This window comes from Drosophila simulans, chromosome X (genome assembly GCF_016746395.2).
Source record: "Drosophila simulans strain w501 chromosome X, Prin_Dsim_3.1, whole genome shotgun sequence".
NCBI classification, from domain to species: Eukaryota; Metazoa; Arthropoda; class Insecta; order Diptera; family Drosophilidae; genus Drosophila; species Drosophila simulans.
The window spans coordinates 16,166,105-16,191,324 of NC_052525.2; the positions used below are offsets into that span (position 1 = coordinate 16,166,105).

At 41.5% G+C, this 25,220-nt stretch overlaps 6 protein-coding genes and 1 long non-coding RNA gene across 8 annotated transcripts; 6 read left to right on the plus strand and 1 right to left on the minus strand.

The window, feature by feature from the left end:
• Nucleotides 1-139: 139 nt before the first annotated feature.
• LOC6726174 (protein gone early) lies at nucleotides 140-24,536 on the minus strand. 2 transcript variants are annotated; one of them, XM_016172471.3, is made up of 11 exons: nucleotides 24,129-24,536; nucleotides 18,317-18,755; nucleotides 17,611-17,946; nucleotides 17,389-17,547; nucleotides 2,644-2,907; nucleotides 2,428-2,579; nucleotides 2,237-2,364; nucleotides 1,622-2,173; nucleotides 1,387-1,509; nucleotides 785-1,288; nucleotides 140-724 (listed from the first exon to the last, which is right to left on the minus strand). In XM_016172471.3, exons 2-11 carry the CDS (start codon nucleotides 18,633-18,635, stop codon nucleotides 637-639), a joined length of 2,625 nt encoding a protein of 874 aa, XP_016039702.1. In that variant the 5' UTR covers nucleotides 18,636-18,755; nucleotides 24,129-24,536; the 3' UTR covers nucleotides 140-636. The 2 variants fall into 2 exon arrangements, with proteins under 2 accessions (XP_016039702.1, XP_016039703.1); XM_016172472.3 differs by having other exon boundaries at nucleotides 17,611-17,961.
• On the plus strand, nucleotides 3,896-5,416 carry LOC6726175. Its single transcript, XM_002107115.3, has 3 exons — nucleotides 3,896-4,019; nucleotides 4,088-4,838; nucleotides 4,906-5,416. The coding sequence occupies exons 1-3, from the start codon at nucleotides 4,005-4,007 to the stop codon at nucleotides 5,178-5,180; spliced, it is 1,041 nt and encodes a 346-aa protein (XP_002107151.1). The 5' UTR covers nucleotides 3,896-4,004; the 3' UTR covers nucleotides 5,181-5,416.
• Nucleotides 7,511-8,731, plus strand: LOC27206400. The gene has a single exon (XM_039297530.2). It carries the CDS (start codon nucleotides 7,533-7,535, stop codon nucleotides 8,583-8,585), a length of 1,053 nt encoding a protein of 350 aa, XP_039153464.1. The 5' UTR covers nucleotides 7,511-7,532; the 3' UTR covers nucleotides 8,586-8,731.
• On the plus strand, nucleotides 10,702-11,581 carry LOC27208381. Its single transcript, XM_016183966.2, has one exon. The coding sequence runs from the start codon at nucleotides 10,913-10,915 to the stop codon at nucleotides 11,579-11,581; it is 669 nt and encodes a 222-aa protein (XP_016039705.1). The 5' UTR covers nucleotides 10,702-10,912.
• Nucleotides 13,615-15,168, plus strand: LOC6726177 (serine/threonine-protein phosphatase 2A 56 kDa regulatory subunit epsilon isoform). The gene is made up of 4 exons (XM_016174052.3): nucleotides 13,615-13,878; nucleotides 13,933-14,123; nucleotides 14,190-14,523; nucleotides 14,581-15,168. Exons 1-4 carry the CDS (start codon nucleotides 13,663-13,665, stop codon nucleotides 14,851-14,853), a joined length of 1,014 nt encoding a protein of 337 aa, XP_016039706.1. The 5' UTR covers nucleotides 13,615-13,662; the 3' UTR covers nucleotides 14,854-15,168.
• LOC6726178 (keratin, type I cytoskeletal 10) lies at nucleotides 15,494-17,124 on the plus strand. Its single transcript, XM_039297529.2, has 3 exons — nucleotides 15,494-15,634; nucleotides 15,725-16,562; nucleotides 16,646-17,124. The coding sequence occupies exons 1-3, from the start codon at nucleotides 15,620-15,622 to the stop codon at nucleotides 17,008-17,010; spliced, it is 1,218 nt and encodes a 405-aa protein (XP_039153463.1). The 5' UTR covers nucleotides 15,494-15,619; the 3' UTR covers nucleotides 17,011-17,124.
• LOC123327368 lies at nucleotides 22,834-24,908 on the plus strand. The gene is made up of 2 exons (XR_006542099.1): nucleotides 22,834-23,067; nucleotides 24,077-24,908. It is a non-coding gene; the product is annotated as an uncharacterized LOC123327368 (long non-coding RNA).
• The last annotated feature ends 312 nt before the right edge of the window (nucleotides 24,909-25,220 follow it).

Sequence of the window (25,220 nt, forward strand, 5' to 3'; positions counted from 1 at the left end):
AAAAGATTAGCTACTTTTTATTAGCTAGATACTGATTTTAAGAAAAAACTTCCCTGTCTTGAAATAATTATTGTTATTATTTTAGTCTTTTTGGCAAACCGATTGGTAAACCCCAAACAATTATAAGTTCCTTTTCCGATTGCGTGAAAAGTCATTCTCATTTAATGGTTCTCCAAAAATCAAATTCAATCAATTTATACAGGGTGGCAGACGGCGCTTAGCAACTAACTAAGTTAAGGCTACCGAACTAGACTAAACTAGGCGTAGGGTTCGTACTTAAGCCGACTTGCTGCCCCACTTGGTTACTTCGTGTCCAGTTGGAGCAGATTGCGAATGTGTGGCGTGATGTCAACAGTGGCTAGTCAATGTCAAGTCTGATCCTTCATGGTTAAGCTACGTGCTAGGCTTAATCGCTAAGCTACAACTAGGGCGATGTGTGCGGTGTGGGGTCAGTGTCTGTCTGTATCTGTCAGGTGTATCGTGTATTCTGTATCTGTGTCTCTGGCAATGTGTGGGAGTAAAAAAAAGTACAATAAATAGGTTGTTCCGTTTCGCAGCTGCCGAAGGACATCATCCTCCGGTTCATCCACAGGGCTCTGGCTGAGGTGGAGGTCCTGGTGGATGGAAAATCGCATCTCAGAGCAGGTTGGAGCAACTCGCCTCCGCGGCGGCACAGTTTGTGGAGCGGGGTAGAAACTGGATGTGCTGCCAGGTGGCGTTAAAGCTGAAATAACACGGAACATGAGTGCCTATTGTGCTGGTAACAAAAGTGTCAACCACTCACAGATAACTCTCGGCCAGCTGGCTCTCTACGAGCGGCTTGATCCTGGCGTAGTCCTTGTCAGCAATTGTGGTGCTGCAGTGCTGCTGCATGTAGGAGAGCGTAAAGAGTTCGTTCTCGTTGAAAGACCTCAGACCGGGTATCCTCAAGCGCCTGGTAAGTCCAAGGGCCTCATAGGTATAAGCCTGATCGATTCCCGATCCCTGGATGGCACTGCCCGCATCGATGGCATTCACAAAGCTACTCAACGCCCTCGCTGCCGTTCGAGCTGCACTCAGCGTTACATGGAAGCTCTTCAGGGCATTACTAGACAGCTCATTCAGCTCGTGGACCAATCTCGGTGGCTGTCCTGCTGCCAGACAATTAACATCCGGCTGGGCATACCGAATCTCCGGTGCCGCATCACTGATATCCGTGCTCTGGGTGTTGAACTGCAGCAGGAAGGTGGAGAAGTTATCGATCAGGGCCTCCAATATATCAGTGCCTATGCGGGCAAAGTTCACAGCTCTGCACAAAATGGAAAAGGAAAAGAAATCGAATCATTAGAAAGAGAGATCTTCAAGTATTTTATACATGTATATAAGTATATATTCGATTTTACGTACACAGGATATCGGTAGTCATAGTAATTGGAGCTGATCAACACCTTAGAGACAAGCAGCATATTCAGTTTATTGGAGTAGGCGATGGCCTGTGGATTGTCCCTTGTGTACATCTCGGAAACAATGCTGTTGGCAGCCAAAGAGAGCGGGATGGATGGATGCACGGATAGATGGGTTGATCGTGGAGAAAGTGTTAGAAAGTTTTTGGATCAGCAGATGCACATTGCGCAAGACTTACACATCCAGTATGGCCAGCTGTCCCAGCTTCTTCTCCATCTGCGATCGACGGAATGTCCAAATCCACTCCAAATGCTCCACGAAGAACACATTATTGAGTATCAGTTCGTTGTAGTATTGCGCAAGATAGTGGGGCTGCTGCAATACCTCATCGGGTATGCCGAACTGCAGCCGCATCTCGTTCAGTTTCTTTTGGATAAACTGCCTGGCCGCCGGCTCCAGCCATTTGGCTTGCTCCAGCGAATCTTTCAACTGATTGCGCAGACTGAAGAACATCAGCTTGAGTAGCTCCTCGTTGCCCTGGGTCTTGTTTAAGCCTCGGCTCTTGGACGTCATCGTTTCGAATTGCTGCCTGGGTGGCTGTTGCTGCAGTGCATCCACCGCAAAGGGCAGCCAATCACGCACCACTTTGCTGCATATGAGCCACCTCGGATAGCTGGCTGTGCGTCCATACAGCGCATGGTCGAAGTTCTCTGCCAAAGTGCGATACTCCTTGGACAAATGCGGCAGCATTTTACGCGCCAGCGACCATATAATAAAGTTGTTAATAGGCCTATAAACAAAGAGATTTAATTAAGCGTTAGCTTCTAGGGACTTATGTACAATTGAAACATACTTCTTATCCGATGAGGAGAGTAAAACAGATAGGGCATGCATAACCTCTGGATCTCGGACCAAGACCTCGGTGTCTTCAGTGATTTTGGTTTTTGGGAAAATGGCCTGCAGGGACTCCAAAATTGGCAACTAAATGGAAATCCATATTAAATCGTTATAACTTAAAATAAAATATAAATTAGCCTGGCTTACGGATGGTGCTTGTATCTTCAGATCGGCCAGACGCACTAGTTTATTTATCGGACGATTTGCATCAGCTTTGGCGTCCTCAATGTGATTAACAATGCGACGTTCGTAGTGGAAAATATCGTCGGCAAATAGATCAGCCTCCCGGGAAACGATTCCTAAATAAAGATATATAGATATATTCATAACGAACACCAGCACTCTTTTAAGCTCGTAGCTTACCCATATTGATAGCAAAGTCCCGGAGGAGCAGCTTATAGCCACGAACCACTTCCTCATCAGCATCATGGCCATAGAAGTACTTGTCCGGCAGACCAAGTTCGCCCTCGTCCAGGGTGATCACATAGTCGTGGGGATTACTAAAGCCGTTCTCCACGGTGACGCGGTAGTAGGGAAATATGCCATGTTTGGCCTGTAGGACGACCAGAACCCGCTTGTATTCCCAGGATTGCAGTCGATTGGAGTCGCGGAATGCCTGCCAGCCATCTGGAAATTAATCAAGACGCGCAAATTAGTGGGATCATGCGAATAGTTCTGGTTCTATCAGTGGAAACCCCCCGTTTGGCTTGGCTATGCGCTAATAGAAATTCCCCAGAACCAATAGCCCATGGATTTTGGCAAGAAAGTATCAGTTGCATGCACACATTATACCATAGATCCGCAATATACATACATATATTGTAAACACAATCAAGTTTATATTGCCGAATATTGGTGGTTTATGGCAATTAAAAGCGCTAAAATGTTTGGCTGCTTGAAGTTTTTCGGGGCGCTCAGTTCGTCTTCTCTTGCAATCATAAAATATTAAAAAAAAAACAAATGAATGATAAAGAGAAAATTTGGAATGCCCTTTCTTAAGAAGTTCCTTTTAAAATCGTAGAAAAATTTGGCTTATTATATATCTTTGCTATTCGAAATACAAATTACCACTTAGATATTGGGTAAAAGTATATATTGTATAAATGTAATCTATTTATTAGCTGGATGCAATGCAGTTTTTTCCTATTAGGCAGTGAGATATCAACCAAAAGATCAAGAAATATTACTTCCAGATCATTATATATGTAAAATACATGTTAGTACTGCCACCTTGAAGGCAATTCCCCTTGGATTATCACTAATAGGGATCACTCATCAGCCCTCCAAGTCTTTGTAGACACCATCATTTGACCCCCATGCGATTATGACTGTCTTCCTCGCAAGCTTCATCATCCAGTCGAATGACATGCAGACATAGAAATTGACTGTGTTTCAGTTTGTTGACACCTGCAATTAGCACTTGCTGATGATACAAAAAAAAGAAGCAAAAGATACAAGAAGAAATATATCAAAATACCAGCCGTGCTAGCCGGATTTCGTAGTTATAACACGGAGTTGGATTTTCGATTTTGGGATTTTTGGGTGTTATAGTTTTTTAACGATTTATTGCAAACCACTTTAATTAACTTCAATTAAAGGCAAATCTTGGCCGCTATATAAAAGGTGACAGTTGTTAGTGACTGGCATATCAATCCAGTGCAACAGCTCCAGGGCGACAGTTGCTTCTCCTCCTCATCCATCCATCCATACCTAGCAAGTCCAGCATGAAGCAGTTTGTGGTAAGTCCAAAGCGAATCTTCACGTGCATTTCCAGAGCAACTTACTAAGAGACTTCGAAAACCCATAGGTTTTGGCCGTTCTGGCTGTGATTGGCGGTTCCCTGGCCGCTCCTCGTCCGGATGTCAGCCATCTGGCGGGATACAGCTACCAGGCTGGTGGCTACAACGGCAACCTGGTGGCCAACCAGGTGCTCAGTGCTCCCCTGACCACGGTGACCACCTCGTACCAGCCCACGGCAGCTGGTACCAACTACTACAGTTCGTCACCATCCATTGGCCAGCTTAGCCTGGGCTCCTCCGGCTCCTCTGGTGCGGTCAACTACCAGGTGGGCGGCTCTGGCTCGTCCAGCTACCAAGTGGGCTCCTCCTCTGTCGGCGGTGGCATCGTGAACGACAACATTGGCCTGGCCGGTCTGCAGCCCGGACCCACCATCAACTACAACGAGCAGGAGTCGTACATCAGCCATCTGGCCAACTTCCAGCCCGCCCAGATCAACAAGCACTTCTACATCCACAGTGCTCCCGAGGATCACGATGAGCAGCAGATCGTGCGCTATGTGAATGTGGGCAGGCCCCAGAAGAACTACCGCGTGGTCTTCATCAACGCGCCCACATCCACCGCCAGCAAGGCCAAGATCATTGCCAACGTGGCGCCCGTTGAGGAGAAGACTGCCATCTATGTCCTGTCCAAGAAGTCCAATGCTCTGGATGTCACCGCCGAGGTGGTCACTCAGCGCCCTGTGGCCAACAAGCCGGAGGTGTTCTTCGTCAAGTACAAGACTCCTCAGGAGGCGGCTCATGCCCAGCAGACCATTCAGGGTGAGTTTACTCCTTATTCACTTTTAAAATCTTATCAACTTCATATTATTTTGTGCCACTTAAATAGCCAACTATGATGCTCTGGGTGGAAGCTCCGAGACCAGCAACGAGGGTGTGATTCCCGTTTCCTCCGTGATCGGTAGCCTGGGCGACAATGGAGCCTCCGGAGTGTTGACCGATGCCAGCGGCAGCGTGAACATCGTGGGCACCGGCGGTGTTCCCACCGTGGATGCTGGAGCCAGCTATGATGCCGAGGGCAGCCAGCGCCAGGTGATCAGCACCGTGACCACCGGCACCAATGCCCAGGCCACCTATCTGCCCGTGAGGCCGGTGAGGAAGTAGGTGAATCACCAGAATTCCATCACATAATCCGCATCCACTGCCAATGAATGACAGACACACTCCAGCCCCGGAAGATTCGGACTGGATGGGAAAGCCCCTTGGGTTTGGGGCCCATTACAGTGGAATCTTGCCGGGGAAACCTTTGCGATTTTTCCTATTTAGTTTTGCCTTCGGCACTAATTCATATTTTTGTGTATAATTTTTTTTTTTATTAATAAAATTTAAGAGTTCTCATAGGCATTCAAAAAATGTAAAGCTCATGGAGTTCTTTTTGTGGTGGATCGTGGAGTGCAATAAGCATTCATAGTGACCATAGATTTTCAGCTTTAAATGGAAATTCCTGGAGTGAATTGATCTGGTTGAACCGCCTGCATCTTGCATAATCGGAAAGCCCGCGATGCCGCCCAAGAAATACCTAAGACTAATCCATGGGACAGCCTCAACTATTTGGCAAGCTGCTCATAATTGTTCAATCCGATCGACTGGGCCCGTTCAACCCGTTCAAAACTCAACTCAAAAAGCCACTCGGGTAAATAAATTAGCGACTTAGGGGGAAACTCAACTCGAAGTTGGAATTGGAATTGAAATCGGAATAGCTAACGCTATCGGTGGTCGCCAAGGTCGCCAGTTGGGCCAATGCAAGTCGCATTAAAATACCTGAGGGTATTAAATAAAAATTAGCCATACTAAATATATTAAGCGGCAAATGGGTCACGCCCGCAAACAAATATGTTATCAATTACAAATGGGTGGAGGGATGAAATCAGTTACCAACTCCCATATCTCTCTCTCTCTCGGAGATCTGGCGATCTGCATATCAATGGGCGGCGGCGGCCAGATCTTTTGCATAAAGATAATCACACCTACTAAATAAAACCTACCGCGACGGACGGTAGCCGCCAAGAGCCGAGGTCCGAAGAAGATTGAGATCGAAAGATCGAAGATTTGTCCCTCGATTCGATTTCTATTACTGTCATCATCAATAAAATGTTACATAAATTTTCAGCACAGCAAGCGATCGCGATCGCAGGTGGTTATAAATATGGAATGCCTAATTGATAATTATCATTTTGTTCGGTTTTCCATAATCCACGGGCGATATGCGATCTATGCGATCTATCTGTGATCGCTGATCGGCTAATGGCTAAATTAGTCTAGTCGGATTGGAAATCGATTGGAAACTGTTAGAATACGGATTACTATCCATTCCAATCGCCACCCATTGTCTATTGTCTGTCGCCGCAAATTGTCGATCGGTTTTATGCATTTATGTTCTGTCATCAATCTTGGCGGCCATAAATCCATTCAAAGGCATTATTCAAATATGCTCGATGAGTGCAAATTATGTTTTATGTGTTTATTTTGGCAATATTTATGCGACCTCCAAAGCGCCGAGTGAATGTTGGTTCGCGTCTTCGCTTTTCAACTGACTCACCACGAATGGATTTTGCGTTGGGGTCACCATTTATGGTGACAAAAATAGCGAAGCACCAGTCGAAATCGATGGGAAATTCCGGAAAGCGAACAAGATGGCTAATCGGAGCGATAATGATTTGATCTTTTAAGGCAGCGGAAATTAAATTGGACTCAAATCTGAATCAATACCATTTTCATTTTTCTTATATATAATATAATATATGTAAAACTAAAAAGTTCCAAAAGAAGTAAATTTGAATTCATATATTTGTCTATTTCAGTTACAAGCAAGTATTTTTTCATGCAACTGGTTTGTTTTCACTTAATTATTGGTATAATCAAAGCAATAGTTTACATTCGTATAATGTGCTTAACAAGTAATTAATAGAAACTTCTGGAGAACAAACTCATTATTTTTTTTATTATATTAAAAAATTTAAATAAGCAACCATGTGCATTTTCTCAAAATATAAATAAATGCTAGGCCCAGCCAATCGTCCCCAAAAAATTCATTGATCAATCCAACTGTTATAGATATTCGCAAATTAATTGATAGGCTCGAAACTAATGATAGACGTGGGCAAACAAACTAGAAAAAACCCAGCAAACGTGTTTCTGGACAAGATTGATGCCGCCAGTGGTGATGAGGTGCCGTTTAATGAGATTCGCTAGGCCCCCCATTCAATAGTTTCTTTTTTGCAGGTAAGATCAGCAGATCAGCTAGTTATGAAGCCGTATATTTAGATATTCGCTAATCCATCGTGAATGCCCAGCCGTCCACCAGGGTCACCGCACCGCTGCGGCCCAGTCAAGTTCAATGTCAGAGAAGACTCTTTGTCCAATGGTTAGTCCAAGCCATGGTGGTATCTGTTGCTATTGCTGTTTCGGCTGCGTTCGTTCTAATTTGAATAAATTTTAGGTCAGATCACAAGGCGTATGCCATGCCAATGGATCCATAGGCCCAGAGAAGACGCCGATGACGATGCTTTGGATATCGAGAGCAGCGGCGACGATGATGTTATATGCGGCATTTGCATTTGCATAAGCGGCCAAACGCGACGCCGACAGAGGAGGCAGCCATTTGACAATCGGAGCATATTTAAGACAAGTGGAGCGGCCCAAAATGCAATCATTGCCTCGCAGCAATTCGTCAACGAAGCATCCCAAACAGGAGAACTACCATTAAGGATTACAAACACTCGAGAAGGGATTACACATATATTAAAAAAAAAAAAAAAAAACACCATGTTTGTCCAACAAGTGCTCGTGGGCTGCCTGATCCTGGTGGCTTTGACCCAAGCCCGTCCTCAGTACGGCTACGAACAGCCCAGTTCGGACACCTTCATCGGCGGTGGATCGGCGCCCGTCGGTGGTGTGGGAATCGGCGGCTCCTCCGGCGGCGGTCTGGTCAGCATCCAGCCACACCGTGGTGGCGACAAGTACCTGCCGCCGGCCAGCACCACCCTGGCGCCCATCATCAACAAGAAGTTCTATCTGGTTTCCGCACCCGAGGATCACAGCAACGATGGCAAGGTGAAGCATCTGGTCTTGGGACGTCCGCAGAAGAACTACCGCGTGGTGTTCATCAAGGCTCCAGCCGGCGATAATGCCAACGTGAAGTATTCCGCCGAGTTTGCGCCACAGGAGGAGAAGACCGTCATCTATGTGCTCAGCAAGAAGGATAACGATGTGGACGCCAGTGATATTGCCACGCCCGCACCCACGCAGCCCAGCAAGCCGGAGGTGTTCTTCATCAAGTACAAGACCGACGACGAGGCCAAGCAGGCGCAGCAGGAGATCCAGGGCCAGTACGACAAGCTGGGAGGCACCAACGAGTACCAGGAGGACAACAACGCCCCCATCACCTCGGTGATCGGCAGCCTCGATGGCCTGAATCCCGATGGCAGCTACAACTACCGCCAGATCGCCAACCGCCCACCGGCAGTGGCGCCCAACTCGCAGTATCTGCCCAGTTTGCTGAAGCACTAGAGGATGTCGCCGCCAGTAGATCATCTCTGCATCATCGAAATCAGAAAACAAAACACCCATTCTCGAACCCTGTTGTGTTGTATATTTTTAAGAAAATCCCTTAATATTTTTTTTGCATTTTTTTTTTTGTTATATCGAACTGTTGTTAATAAAAAGCTTATATTAAAAAAAAATATTAAGCAATGTGTTTAAATTTCTCAAAGAAATCTCGACTGCCATTTCTTTTATAAAGTGAAAATTTATGAAAAGAGATGTGGCTTTCGAAAAATCTTCCAGTAATTTCCGATGCTTCTATTAAAAAAAAAAAAACTTATATTTCTTGTTTCACCAGTCCAATATAACTATATGTAAAAACAAGTATGAAAAAAGTCAGAAGGTCAGGCATTTAAAAAATTAATAAAAATCGTATAAATAAAATTGAAATGTCTCATCGGCGCAATTAAATTAAAAACGAAATCAAAATCCAAATCAAAGTCAAAGTCAAAAATAAATCGAGGCAGAAACAAAAATTTCGGCTTTGTTTTCCCCGATATTCAAATCAGCAGACGACACATTTCAATATATGTCCAAATCCAAATCCAAATCCGAATCGGAATCGGAATTGGAATTGGAATCGGTGGGTATTCACAAATCGAAGCCAAAGCTGCTGTTAAAATTTCCAACAGAAATTAGCTTAAATGAAGTGAGAAATCAAAATAAGCTCATCAAATTTAATTAAATAGCAGAGTTTTATATTTTGATTTTGGCTTATTTCTCTTTATTTTGTTGCTTTGTTTGGGCCATTAAACTGACGCTGCATAAACCCGGGCCAAAGATCGATTGATTAATGTTGAATCCGGAGCTAATGGCACCCCAAGATACTCCAAAAAATCGTGAAATTGAACCGAGGAAATAAAACAGCCAAGTGCAAACCAATTTGGACATCAGGGAAGTTATCTCGTCTCTTTATCGGCATTAGCATTAATATTAATTGACATTTAATTGCGGTAATAAAACAATGTGTGTGTGGGAAAAATAACAGTGAGCAGTTGCGGATTGCAAAATACTACTACTACTTTTGTTAATACTAGAATTCCAAGCTTTTTGTTTAATAAATAAATAATTTATTAAGAGAACCGATTACTAAGAGCTTACTTAAGAGATTATCGATTACCTCCCACTCTCTTTATCACAGCATTATACGTTGACCTCCCACAAAAGTCATCTGAGAATGACCCAAAAAAAATCAATTCATGCCAACTTTAACATCTTCATAGGCCACTTATCTAAACCCACTTATCTATGCATATGCCGCATATGGCTAGACAATTTTTCTTAATAAAAATCGAGCATAAATCAAATTAGCTGTACCATTTTGCTTAAATGCGACATGAAAGTGTGGGAATTACGCGCCAATTTATGCAAATCCAATGCACATAGTATATAGAAATATATATATCGAAATTCCATTGGTGATATTTTAACTGTCTCTTGTTGACAACAACGAGCAGAAAACGAGAAAAAGAGCCCAAATTAATCTACTAATCAGCGACGAGGCTGCGAACCAAATACAACTAACCGATTTCGGAATTGGCCGAAAGATGCATCAACTAGAGTTGGCCAAGATCATTAGTCAACGATGGAGGCGTCGGATGCTGGGATCAATCCCGCCCAAAATGCCTAAGATCATAGAGCACATCAATATCCAAATCCCACCTGATGATAAATGATCTGCAGATCGGTGAGATGTGAGAAGAGCATAACGAAAAGGTATGTCAAAACCGAAGCAAATCAAGCTTTAATTAATTACTTTTAAATTAAGTTAGGGGATTTTTTGGTGTAATCGGGTTTTCAAGTGAATTTTCAAGGCCATTTGGCCATGAACTTCTTGGATTAAAGAACGAACGAGCAAAACGGCGTTGTAAACAAATAAACATAAATAAAACTATTATTCAATCAAAATCCTTCATTCTGAATAATATTTACTATTACTTATTACTTACATTATATACTTTAACAAGGATATGGCGAAACTTTAATGTTCCTCTAACATTACTAAGCCAACTAATATAATTTAATAATATTTTGTAGCAAAGACCTAGAGATAACATGCTTATTTTGTAATAGAGTAATACAAAAACCCTGAGGCAGCTTCTTTCTGTTCCCACATTTTCACGCACAATTAAGTTTCGAGCCAAAAGCAAGTTCGTTGCTCAAGTCTTTTGTTTGGCAGCTTTTAATGGAGCGATTTGAGGTCGAAAAAATATGTGATAGAGCTAATTTTCACAAATTTTCATTCCTATCGGACTGTGCGATCTAAGTAGATCTCTTTTAAAAGTGAACCTGAGATGAAAAACCCAAGTCAGTTGTCTTCTGCAATTCGTGAAATGTTGAACATATTTGTGTGGTTATCACTTTCGTTGATTAGTCTGTCCTGGGCCCAAGGATCGCGTTATTTACCACCAACGAATCCGGCCATGGAACCCATCATAACCAAGCAGTTTTACAGCATATCACCCGCCGAAGATCCTGAGGATCTGGAGCCAAGGACTAAACATTTGCTGATTGGACAGCCACGGAGAAATTACCGAGTGATTTTCATCCGCGCTCCAACGGGAAACAGCGAGCATGTGAAATATACGGCGGAGTTGGCGCCTCAGGAGGAGCGAACTGTCATCTATGTGCTGACCCGGAAGCAACAGGAACTGGAGGCCGCCGATATTGTGGCACCGCAGCAGAAGTCTCAAGTCGAACAGAAGCCGGATGTATTCTTCATCAAGTACAAAACCAACGATGAGGCAGCGGCTGCCCAAAGGGAAATCCAAACGCAATACGATCAACTTGGTGGGAATACGGAAATCGCAGCGCCCTATGTGGCGCCCATTAAGTCGGTGATTGGAGCACTCAGTAGCCCCCAATATCCAGCAGCTCCATATCCAATTCAAAGACAATCCCCTGGCTATCACTACGATAGGCCCGTCTCCACAATCTTGGCGCCAGTGGAACGAACTAACTGAAGCGTCGATTATATCCGCAACTCGTTGAATATTCCATGCTATTTGCATATAATTGATAAGACATTTCCACCAACGAAGTTTTTGTTTTTTTTTTTGTGTTTTTTTTTTGTTTAGCATAATTTTTGCAAACTTTTTTATCTGATTTGCTTTGTGTTTAAAATAGATACTGACAAAAGTGCTTTGACCCTGTGACAAAGGAGAAGAATTCGAGATGAGTTTGCAAAGGGCTTATTTATTTGGCCAACAGGTGGTTTAATTAAAATTATTGAAATAACATATATATAGATAATTACCACAACCAATAAACAAATTTAGAAAGTACCTAAATATATAAATAATATTCTATAAATTTGTGAAATTTTCGTATTTCTGAGTTTCAGGGGCTTCAAAACTTCGTTTCAACTTGATAGTTTGCCAAAAAATTGAATCGTAAAACAAACAATCTGCATAAATTTTGCAAGTCGCAACCGAAAAAAGAAACCGCAAAACGGCAATGCAGTTTTTTTTATGATGTGTCTCCTCTTTGGCTCTGCCAGTTTATCTTCTTTTGGATTTATTTGCATTTGCATTTAATTAATGGGATTTTTTTCAAGCCATTTTTGGGCATCAAGTGGGCGACCTTTTTTTGATTGGCAGCAGCAACAATTTGGCAGCAATTAATCTTGATGGTTGGTTGGCCAAGAAGCGAATAAAAGCCAAGGTCGCGGCGAAAATTCGAAACTAAAAAGTGCGATTCTAAGTCGCCAAACTGAGCCTTTTCACACTTCATTGTATTCTCAATAATATTGAGCATTTCAAGGTGGCCAAATATATACATAAATAAATCACACATTGGTTTTAGCCAAAAAGCGCAAACACAGACAATGGGCCTAAATCGGCCCTGCCCAAAACGCATTCAAATTATGGCAATTATATTGAAATTTTTCATCAACAAAAACCAGCAGAAACACTCGGCCGACGATTTGTGGTTTTGGAATTTCTGCTTTTAGCAGCCTTAACTAAAAATAGACCATGACACAACGCCATCTATGCATATTTTCGTATACCCTTTGTTGGATACTACCAATAAATGTAATAAAATTATGCAGCTCATAGATAAATAAATATTAAAATAATATAAGTGCCTAGGGTATTTCCTGTCTTGTGTATTATAAAATCCTTTGCGGCACTTTGTTTGCCGTGCCGCCGAACTTATCAAAACTAATGACATAATTTATGGGCTAACAAAGATTTGTCAAAACTGCGAAGATCAAAGCGGAAACCTAAAGTCCAACAATAATTGAAATGCCATTGCAACAACAGATAGCCGGACTAGTTTCTTAAAAACTCAAAATGAGCTTAGTTTAATTCAAGAGGCAGATTATGTAGCAAAGTTTATCATCAAATAAATCTATATAAATATATTAATTTCAATGAATTTACAGTGAACTTTTCAAATACAAGAGTATACAGCAATCAAAATCAATGCCAATAAATTGCTGCGCCTGTGGCTCCAAAAAATTAAAAATAATAACGCTCTTAGTGATGCTGTTTAATTCCTCCAACATAATTAAGCTCTTGTTAACAATGGCTTAATACGTCAAACTAAAGTCCCATGGCGGAAGCAAGTTATATTCCAAGAACCAACCAAGCCGGCAAAACAGAAATCCCAATAAAATCAAGAAAAATCACCGGCGAAGAGAAAAGAACCAGAAAAATAATAAAGAACCAACTGATTCTTTCAGACATTTGTTTGAACAACGAAGACAGCAAACAAATTGCGCCCATCAATCAAGATGGTCAAAGCTATAATTTCAAGTATATGCACAACCGGTCAAACATTCCTTTTAAGATGGTGAATGCGATTGAAAGAGAATTTCCAAAGGAAATTGAAAGCACTGCGAATGGAATGAAATTCCATTGCTAATTCTTGGGGCCAAAAAAAAAAAACGTTTGAAAATCTCTAATCAAATAGTCCTTGATTTTCATCATATCATTCTGTCAAATCACATTACCTTACATAATCGCTTCAACTGGGGCATAACTCTCACTTCTCATTGAAGGGCCGATCGACGAACATATATTCTGATTCTCGAACGAAAATGTCCCAAAAAAATAAAATAAAAAAACCAAAAATGAATAACTTTGACCACTCTCGACTCACCGACAGCGATGCTAGTCCGTGCAAAATTCGAAAACTGAGCAAGTCGTTGTCCAAGAAGCAGGCAGTCACAGAGCTATTCGCCAGTTTCGTGAAAACACATCGTTTTCGTCCCAACCTCGATGCTCAGAGGATTCATAAAATAATTGTCGTGAAGGTGAGTGCAAGTGATCATTAGAGTTTGGAGTTAACTAACGACCAATTCCCATAGTTAGTGGAACGCTTAGAAAGTAAGGATGCTAATGATCGCAAATTTATGCAGGATATATTGCGCCGCATCTATTTAAATTGTATCGACTTGCGTCCATTTATTCGCAGTCAGTACAACGATGTATTCTTTCGATTAATTTTCGAAAAAAATGACTTTCTTTGCATCGCAGAAATTCTGGACGCTTACTATGAGTACGTTTATTTCAAAGCCTGATAATTTTTTTCGTATTTTTTCCATATTTTTTCTTTTTTGAACAGTATAATCATGGGATTTACTCAACCAGTTGAGACCGAACATGAGCAACTGCTCTTTAAGATACTTTTGCCTTTGCACAAGCCACCATCGCTACCAAAGTACTTCAATCAGCTGATAAAATGCGTTATCGCACTCCTTATCCAAAATCCATCTTTCATTGAGAAATATTTAAAAGGCTTTCTACGTATCTGGCCGAAGACGTCTATTACTAAGGTGACTTACTTTCTAAACGAGATTGGCAGAATTCTGCTTATAAAAGATGAGCAAAGGGTCAAGAAAGTCCTGCCGATGGTGTTTAATCATATTTCCAAATGCCTGTGCAATGAAAGCTCTAAGGTAAGAGTCGACCGAATTGAACCTACAAATTGTATTACTAGTAATATTACCTCTCAGATATCTGAGTACACTCTTCTTTTGTGGGAAAACTATGAGGTCTTGGAGGTTATAGATCGAAACCACGAGCTCATCATACCCATCGTACAACCACACCTATTACGCATATTGATCCGTCATTTGGGAACACCAATGCAATCGCATGTCTCCATTGTTTTATGTTATTTACTAAAAATGAACAACACGCTGTTTAAAAGCCTGACTTCTATGTGTATGTGCGGCAAAGAACCGATGAAGGCCAAGAGTTCTATACTACTTGAGCATATTAAATAAGAACTACATAATGATTACAACAGAAACATTGCATATATACTTTATATGTCATATTTCTTAACACTTCATACTTTTCAATACAGCTGAATTCAATACTATAACATTAAAAACCTTACACAACTTTGAGCACAATCTACATATATCTGCAAGCGGGCTAATCATTTCAATGCTGATCAAATTAAGACATTAACACGTTCCTGCATATGCCAGGAACCCTATACATGATCAATCGCCAAAAATCAATCAATTAATCGAGGATTTTATACAAACCTTTGCATACAACTTAAAAATGGTGGCTTGATAATAATCGCGAAACAATACGACAAAACGGAAAAAATGCAACCGAATTTCGTGCGATTTGAAAACGATATTTTGATAGTGACGGTGATATGGATATTGATATTGATCCACCTGCGATCAACAACGTCGACGACCGGCGAATATATATGAACTCGACTATGATTTATGATCGCACCGAAAAAAAAAAAAAAAAAAATAACAAAACGAGCAACGCTGGACAACAGGTCACATTAAAGGAAGCGCGAAAGAGACGGTGCCAAGCGGTGCGACAGAGAGGGCCACACAAACAAGTCAAATGTCAGAGGTTCAGCATAGTCAAATAATTGAGCAATTAATTAAACCGGCGAAAAGAAAAAAAAAATTATAGAAAAATCGTAAGAAGCGGAGGAACCAATATTCGGTGTATAAAAGGCCACAAATCATCAAGGGGGAGCATCATTAAGCCAACAACTGAAAACCACTCAACATGCGTCTATTTGTGGTAAGTTAACTGACGGATTAACCGGAGGAGCAACCGCAGGATTAACCCCGGAGGATTACATTTTTTTTTTTTTTTTTTTTGTGATTCTAGACACTTTGCTCTCTGCTGGTTCTTAGCCAAGCCAAGCCCCAGGGCTATAACTACGGCAGCGGAGTGTCTGGTTCTTTGACCACGACCGGATCCAGTGGAGGATCCAGCGGCGGTTTCCTGACGGCTCCCAGCCACTCCTCGGTGGCTTCCTATGGACCACTGGGCGCTTTCCAGACCGCCAGCGTTGGCTCCCTGGTGGGCAGCTCCTCTGCCCCCCATGCGGTGAGCCACTATGGTGGTGGTAATGGAGCCACCTACACCACTGGTGGGGGCAATGGTCACGGAGCCACCTACTCGACTGGTGGACATGGAGCCACCTACTCGACTGGAGGAAATGGAGCCACCTACTCGACTGGCGGAAATGGAGCCACCTACAGCACTGGCGGTAGCTCCTTCACTGGATTTGGACCCTCGCCCAATATTGGATTCGGTACTCTGGCCGGCTATCAGGCACCCACCTACCAGCAGCAGCAGGAGCAGGAGGTCCAGCGTGGCTTCCAGGAGCCCATCATCCACAAACAGTTCTTCACCGTTGCCGCACCCGAAGAGCATGAGAATCTGGAGCGCTCCAAGCATCTGGTGATTGGACGCCCGCAGAAGAACTACCGTGTGGTATTCATTAAGGCCCCATCCTCAAGCAATGCCAACGTCAAGCTGTCCGCCGAATATGCACCCAAGGAGGAGAAGACCGTCATCTATGTGCTCAGCAAGAAGGACAATCAGCTGGAGGTCAACGATATTGCCACGCCCGCACCCACGGTGCCCAGCAAGCCGGAGGTCTTCTTCATCAAGTACAAGACCGACGCCGAGGCGTCTCATGCCCAGCAGCAGATTCAGGGTGAGTTGTCCACATGTTGGCACAGTAAATTAGGGTATTTGCAAAACTGGTACTGATTACATATTGTCCCTATCATCTATCAGCCGAATACGACAGGATCGAAGGAACCTCAGAGCACCAGGATGGTGGTGTGGCTCCCGCTCAGTCGGTTGTTGGCATTTTGGATGGTGGTGCTGTTGGTGCCGCAAGCTCTGGCAGCTCTCACTACGTTTCCGGAGGCACTGGCTCCACTGGCGGCACTTCTCAATACGTTTCTGGAGGCACTACTGGCTCCACTGGCGGCACTTCTCACTACGTTTCCGGTGGCACTGGATCCACTGGTGGCAGCTACACTACGACCTCGTTGTCCGGCGGCACCTCTGGCGGAGTCGCCGGAGGAGTCATCTCCGGTGGCACCATTATCAAGAATGCCCAGAGTGCCACCTATCTGCCACCCAATGGCAAATAGATGTTGTTCAGCAGGATACTGATAAATAGCCACCATTTTTACTGTACAGTCATGCAATAGTCAAAGGTTTTTTTTTTTTGAAAACATAAATACACAGAGATAGAAGAATATAAATAATCGTCTCGATTTTCTAAGTGCAACGAAGAATGAGTAAAGTTGAAGGCCCAAAAGTTATTAACAATCGGAACAAAACTTCCTAATGTATTGGTCAATTTGGTCAAAACTTTAACTAAGAAGCCTAAAAGTATGTCATTTTTTTTGTATAAAAGTTTAGAGAAAAGAAAAAGTCCATAGAAACGCAATATGCCAAGGAAACAATCAGCATCTTTCAGTGCATATAACCCCCTAAAAGTGTAGGTAATCATAACTAGAACTCACACACTGCATTGATGGCCCGTTTCAGGAGCAGATCCGACTGGCTCTTGTCGAGGACATCCGTCTCGCGGCAACTGCGATACAGACTGCTCACCGTTGACTCCACGGAACCCTCTTGCGAATTTGGCAGCATTGCAATAAATCGATTCAGTTCATTGAGTTCTGTGAAGAGATACAGTATATAAATGAATCAAATGGAATCAAAGGGAATAAAGCTCAGCTCACCCTGATACTCATTGTAGGTCTCGTAGTTCCACTCGCCGCGTTTGATCACAAAGTACTCGTGGTTGGCATAATCGCTGGCAAAGTTGCCGCACGCCCACTCGTACGTCTCGTGGCAAGGACTCTTCGAGGTGTTGGCCCACAGGAGCAGCTGCCGGCTGCTCTCCACGCACTCCTTCTCCAGGCAGAGCGGCGCACGCAGGTAGAAGGGCACCTCTGGCCAGAAGGCCAGCAGCAGGATGATGATCAGCAGGAGCAGGGCGCAGAGGCAGGCGGTGGTTACGTACAGGATGCGTCGCTTGCGCGACAGGCTCATCAGCGCGTCGAAGGATCGTCGGCCTGGAAGCAGCAAGGCTATCATCGGGCGAGGGCCAGGGATAGGGAAAGAGTGATATTAATGAAATGAGGATGGAACTGGTTACATGTGGTATATACATATACAATTATGAAATATGAAAGAAATCTAAGAATCAAATTTAAGTCGTCATACGTAAGAATGAACAATTTGAATAGAACTTTAGATCCCTATTTGTATTAAATTTTTTTTAATAAAATGAGATTTACTTTGTATATTTACGATCGTCTACTATTTTAATAACAATTATCTTAGAAACATGAAGCTACATAAACTTTTTAAACAAAAAGTTAGCCCTAATTTGAGAATGAATGGATATATGAATGTATCATGCTTTTGTTGATGGATTCACACCTCTCAGTCCATTGGCCGATGGATGCGTGGAGTTGGGTGTGATTGCCGCTGGCGTCCTGCCACCTGCTCCTCCGGCAGCGACCTCGTTGAGGGCATCCTGGCGCGCCGCCTCCAGATCCTTGGGCGTCAGATGTGAGCCGTCGTCCATGTGCAACTTCTGCTGATTGGTGGTCAGCGGAGCCGTTTCGCTGCCCTCGATCTGCTGCAGCTGCTGCTTGCCACCGATCTCGTCCTGGCTGTTGTGCAGCTTGAAACTGCGGTCATCCACCTCGTCGATGGCGCAGATCGTCGGTTTGTACTTGCCCTGATTGATGGCCATTGCGTGTGGCTGTGCAACTCGATGTTTCCCCAGCTGATCAGCCGATTTAAGTCGTGCTCTCGTCGTTGTCTACCGCTCAATTCAGATAATTCGGCATTTTCAATCACTTCCTAAGTAGCTCTGCAAGTAAGACAAGGAAATCGTTGAGAATTTTCACAGAGTGAGTACAAATACACGGAATTCCAGGCGGTATAACCCGTCTCTTGCTAATCAAAAAGATTACCTTGAGACATGATATACGGACATGGCTATACACCCAACTACCCACCAACCGCTGGCAATAAAGAAACCTTTTTGTTATGTGGAGCATCGGAGATAAGTGAAAATTGCCCAGAGATAGCAGCCACTTGATGCCTGAGATCCACAGCTGCGGCCAACGAAATGGCACCTGTATGTTTGCTAAAAAGTAATCCGATAATCTGCGGCATTGCTTTTCAAAAGTTAAAAACTTATCATTAAGTTAAATTTAACATACTTCAATCATTTTTTAGGTGATGGTTTTGATACTTGAATGTATGATGGTAAATCAAAAACACAATCCTTGCGATTTCGAAATACAAATATGCATTGAATTATTTTAAAACGGAATATTCTATAACTATATATCATTTTTATATATGAAAGTGTTCAAGTATCCAAGATCACCGGCTATATATTCCCTCTTAAGCGCACATACATATATGTTGCCTGCATTCTTGTTCAACATTTGACTTCTTTTCAATTTTAAATTGACAACAATTGCTGGCAATTTGCACTGGCGAAAGACTTCGACTGGCGAAAATATATACATATATCCGAATATGTGGGAGGGAGACCTCCAAAAGAAAAGGGAAAGAGACTGGTTTTTTTTTTGCGACATGCATAAATTTCTATTGAGCGCCGTGCAAATAATTAAAAATGCAGCGACGTCTCGGTTGTCTTAAAAAATTAAACTGGGTTAATTGCTAATTGCACGAAAAATCTGTCTGGCAATTTATGCAAGTTCTAACAGTATTTATTTTAGAAATTATATATTACTTGTTATTTTGGAGCATTGATTGGCTATATCAATCGTTATAGTATATAGGATCTTAAAAAGTGATCTATTTGTATTGCGGGCCGCTTTAGTTTCGCTCCGCCGACCGCCAGAGGGCGTCACTGGGCTGTGTTTCTGTTTCTCTGTGGTTATGCTAGACTTGAAATAGTTTTCCACCTTTTGTTTTCGCCGTGAAATCGTATAGCATTTTTGTCATTTAATCCGCAACGAAAGCAGCCAATCCACCCACACAATTGAAATGGGGAGGCGGCAGGTTAATTATGAAACTACATACAATGCACGCGAGAGTTTATGAAGCGCAATTCGAGCATCAACACATGATGTTCAACAAGCAGGTTTTTCTGCTTCTTCTTCTCTTGTAAATAATACATTTTCCAACATTGGAAATTTTACAATGCCAGGCGGACATTACCAGCCCGTGAATCACAATTACATTTAATTAGAAGAGCCCTCAGCGCATTGGCATTTGAAAAAGAGTTCGACATTCAATCTAGATTTAGTTTTCCAAGCCCCTGCAAATCTTTAAATTCCCAAAATAGCGATAAGTTGTGGTCAGTTGCGAGGATTTGGCTGGGTGAAAAATAATATAAGCGGAACGGGGGAAAAAAAACAATGAAAACGGCTATTACTTATCTTATCGAGTTGAGATTATTGCCTAATACATTGCTCATTTCTAGACGCCGCTACTAAGACATTCTCCGCCCATTTTTTTTCAGCCTGATAAGTTTGTATATAGTTTTATATATTTAGTTCACGGTTAGCATAAATCAATTTCGTAACATTCAGCAAAGATTAGTTCTGTAGATTGCCTAAGGGATTAATTAAAAAAATAAAGGTCTGTTTAAAATTCGGAGAGCCATAAACAATTATCTCCGCACTCTATATCTCCGACTTTATCTGTCCTATATAGTTCTATATAGCCACTCGAAAAAAAAACTGAAGGTTGCGATGGAATATGGCGGTGCTATGGGCAACTATCTCAGGTTGTTGAGTAATGCTGGGAGAACTTAGCTCCATATCAAGCGATAAGATCTCCACAAGAAGTCGTAAAGAGATAAACGCGGATGACACACTAAAATAACTGAGATACTTGAAAGGATTTTTGAAGTTAAAAAAAAAACTAAAAATATTGAAAACTAATTATGAAAGTGTGTTTTTTTTATCAGATCTTAGAGCATATGTTTTTTTTTTATATATAATATAATATTACGAGTCTTTATACGTTCCACTTTGACTTTTTAGCTGCATCTTCAAATACTCGTAGAATACTCTGTCTTCGCTTTCAACCCTTTTAGTGTGATTCATATTTCTGCAGGCTTTAATGCCTTTAATTATTTTTTTAAGAAAAATTAGTTGTCACTTCTCGGGTTTTATGGGGCACTTTGTCAGCTCAAAGAACGCCTGCCGCAGTGGCGAAATTTCATAAAAAAAATCATTCATTATTGGGGACACACGCTTCGGCCAAAAAAAGAGCTCAATTTCATCGCTCTTATCAAGTTGCAATTGCTTTGATTTCGAGGTTTTTTTCTGAAGCCTGATTTATGCATATTTGGCTTGATTCGATTATGGATTGAGAAGCCATGGCCATGGAGAAACTGAAGTTTGGACTGAGTTTATCTCAGCCACTAGAAAATATTGAGAAAATGCGGCGTCATTTAGTTTGGGGTGGATTCTCGATTATTATTGTTCTTATTCCTCCAGCGAGGCGCAATTGAAAGTTGAGACGCAGTTCGATTGGGGATGGGATGGAGATAATACAAGTGAAGAGGTGTGGGAAATTTCCTTGGAAGTCGGAGATAAACTTTGATAAAATCCCAAAGCTGAAGGGAGCTCAATGAAAGTGCGAGTCAGCACTTCTTCTTTTTTTTATATATATCTTTTTTCTATATACAATAACAGTAATAATGAATCAGGTTTCGCTTCAAAATTATATTGCTATTTCATTACAATTATGAGGCAATAATTTTTAGCCAAGTGAAATATGAAGACATTATTCATTCACAGCATATTTAGGTGTTTATTGTAATATTTCCGGGCGAGCGGAAACCCCGAAGAAAAATGAAAGAAAATCGGTGCTTCCTTTGTGTGACCAAATAAAAAAAGAAAGAAAACCCGGCATCGACTCTCCCCTTCCATTTATTTGCTTTCCAGTTCGAGTTACCATATTTGAACATGCCGCGCATAAATCACCAGCGACCATATCATATATATACAGATACAGATAGGTTGGGAAGACCATAAATTCCCTGATCACTTGTGACAGGCGTTATAAAACGTAATGCTGCGACTTAAACAATCACACTCATGCTAAACAGATATTAGCCATACAAACTAATGCTTGGTATTAGAAAATCAATTTGACTTTGCGGCTAATTGAGTGTGGCGTACTTTGACAGCGATTTTCGCCCCGTGTCGAACCCAATTTATACGATTTTTTGTGCCCCGCGCTATTGACATTTAATTTGAGTTAATGGCACAGCGAACAACGCTAGTATTATCAAAAGTGTTGATTGGCCAGCTTTGGGTGCGATGATAACCTTGTCGCACCTCCCCCAAGCCCACTAGCCCCCAGTCGCCACCTTCCACCCACCGACCATCGCAATCAGTTGTTAAATGTGTCAACAATTTGTCGTCAACTAGTCGAAGTCACTAAAAAGTCGACAAATTGAGAACTGCAGAATGCGAATGTTTGCTTATGCAACTTCGCTTTCGAACGAAACAAACACTCCAAACATGGAAACCTAATTAATTGAGCTGGCTGAGAACATTTCTAAGATTTTAGAACACTGGCGTGCAAATAAATGTAGTTTTTCCTGTGTATTTCCCAACCATTTAAATGCTAAGGCAATCAAAATGTAAAGGGAAATGCATTCAGAAACGTATTTACATATTTACGAGAAATAGTTCTATGTTTTAGATCACATTTTAAATGGATTTCAAAACCAATTATCTGTATAACCTATCATATTCGATCGACCAAGTCTGTAAGTCAGTCAAGTCTTTGTGATCTTAACCCTCGTATGCAAAAAGCACTCGAGCGGAATGCTGAAACCGTAAAACGTTTAACGGAAAAAGGTGCGGTTAAGGTAAGCTTTTCGAGTGTTTTTTTTTTTTTTACTTTTTGTTTCGATGGACAAAAAGTGCGTAACGAGTGACGCAGACAATGGAAAAGTGACGAATGCGGGCGGAGGCGAATATTTGGTACAATAAATAGGAGGGAGTTTTTGGGGATTTGCTAGTCCCAATTTCGTGCGTGAGCATTACAATGAAGACGATACAGCGATGAAGAACGGAGGCTTCACTTTTGCACATGCTCAAAATGCTAAATGCATAACGGTAATCCAAAAATAAGTGGGCCAAAACGGAAGAAGCTGAGAAACAGATGTATGCAATGGGGTAAGGACAACAGGAAGTGCATACTTCAAATGTCATAATTATCCACATAGTCATCAAATTATCAAAAACAAACAATATCTGGGAAAAGATACAAGAAATTTCTTACTAAGTATTACCATCTGGTAGAATGATTTATTTTATTATGCAATGTGTACCAAAACAATTGTTTGTGTGTAATGAAAACTGCGAGCCAACTAAATACGCAATCAGGCGTTAAAATCTGTAGATTTGTGCCCAAGATCAAGGTTATTTAAGACGTTTTTCAATGTCACCGGCTTATTATCTCAAAATTATGATTTCTTGTTGTTTTTTCTGGGACGTGATGCTGTGATCCTCTGATTCTTCTTCTTCTCATTCTTCTTCTGCCGACGTCGACGTTCTTACGCATTAATTACGGGAATTTCGGGGAAAGGAAATAAAAATAAAAGAATTGACACGAGTGCATTTGCAACGAATGAGGGGGGAGGAGGAGATGGCGAAGAAGAGAGAGCGACACAGAATTGTTGGTATGGCCGTTGTTTGTCGTTCACACGAAAGGAGATCGCCATGTTCATTCATGGGAAGATTGCGAACGAAACGAATTGATTCTTTAAATACACAGATTTTAGAAAAAGAAAGTCGGCAATAAGTCGATAACCTCTTTACACACAATTAAATAATAAATCTACTTCAATATAAATATAACTTGGTTTACAAATATGTTCGGTTTTCATTCATGTCATATATGTCCAACGATCTTTACACGTCATCAGTGGCAATAGGGGATATAAAATCCTGATCGCAATACCGATCGACGTGTGAACGAAGTATCTGATCAGTTTTTTTTTATTATTTTTATTTTCTTTTTGTTTTTGCTTTGGCCACTTGCTAAACCGGTTCTGCCGGCATTTCACACACACACAAGCACACACACACTGCGACACTTTTCCACCTTCGTACAAAAACAACAACAAAACGGTGGCTTGAAGTGCGCTTACATTTACGCTCTTTCTCTCTGTCTCTTTCACAGGCACATACGCGATTGGAAATTCCTCTGCAGAAGGAAAATCTTAGTTTTTTACCTTTTTGTTTATAGCTCATTTGGCATTCCGAAATATTTGCATCGCGCCACAATTACAAATATATTTATTTGCAAAAACACACACTCGAAAAAAAATCAAGCAGTACACATACGCGCGAATTTTTTGGAGATTTGCTTTGAATTCTTACGCGCTCAGCAACAACAACAACGAGAAACCGAATAAACCGCTATGTTCGCTTTCTCAATGAAAACAGGGTTGTAAGTGATTTAAATTCGAGTCCACTTATTTTGTATCCTTATCAAGAATTGAAATACCAAATTCTTATAATTTTCGCGGCGGTTTATGGTTTTTTTTATTTTAATTTTTAAACGAGGAACGACATCCAAATCAACGGTCGTAGTTTTGTTTTGTGACGATTTTTATGGCGATGGTCGCTAGGGATGGACAATCGGAGCCGCAAATGAAATCGAAAAACCATCTCTATATCAGCGCAAAATATCGCCAACGTGGAAAACTTGGGTATGGTGCGAAAAAATGCTTTGGAATAGCGAAGACATAAACCGGAAGAGGAATTGCCAGAAAAAACGTTATTTTAATTTAAAATAGCTCAAAATAATTGTGCATGTGTGATGAAATTATACCGCACATATCAGAATCTCCAACCCAAATAGTCATAATAAAAGCCACACACTTCTTTAATTTTACAACTCGACCGTCATTTTTATTTATATTTTTATGGTAAATCATTAAATTTAATACAGAAATTAGCAAAAAAAATATAAGGGGCAATCAATCATTATTCATGACACGCATTAATAAGTACAGTTAATAAATTAAACAGTAGCGTATAATTGAACTAAACTAACTGTGAGCAGCGGGCGAGACAAATTTTTAGTAGGGGTTTTACGTGGTACAGACAGGGGTTTTATTTCGAGAGTACACTGCAAGAAGTCGGTCAGCGCTTCTCCCACTGTAATTTGGAAATAAATGCAATATTAATTTAAATATAACGATTCAACTGTTCTCCATCTCCGCTTTCCATTTTGTTTTTCATTTTTAGTATTTACACAGAGTTTACATTCAAGAATTACATAGATTATTTAATAATTTTTTTATGTTTTTAATAATTTC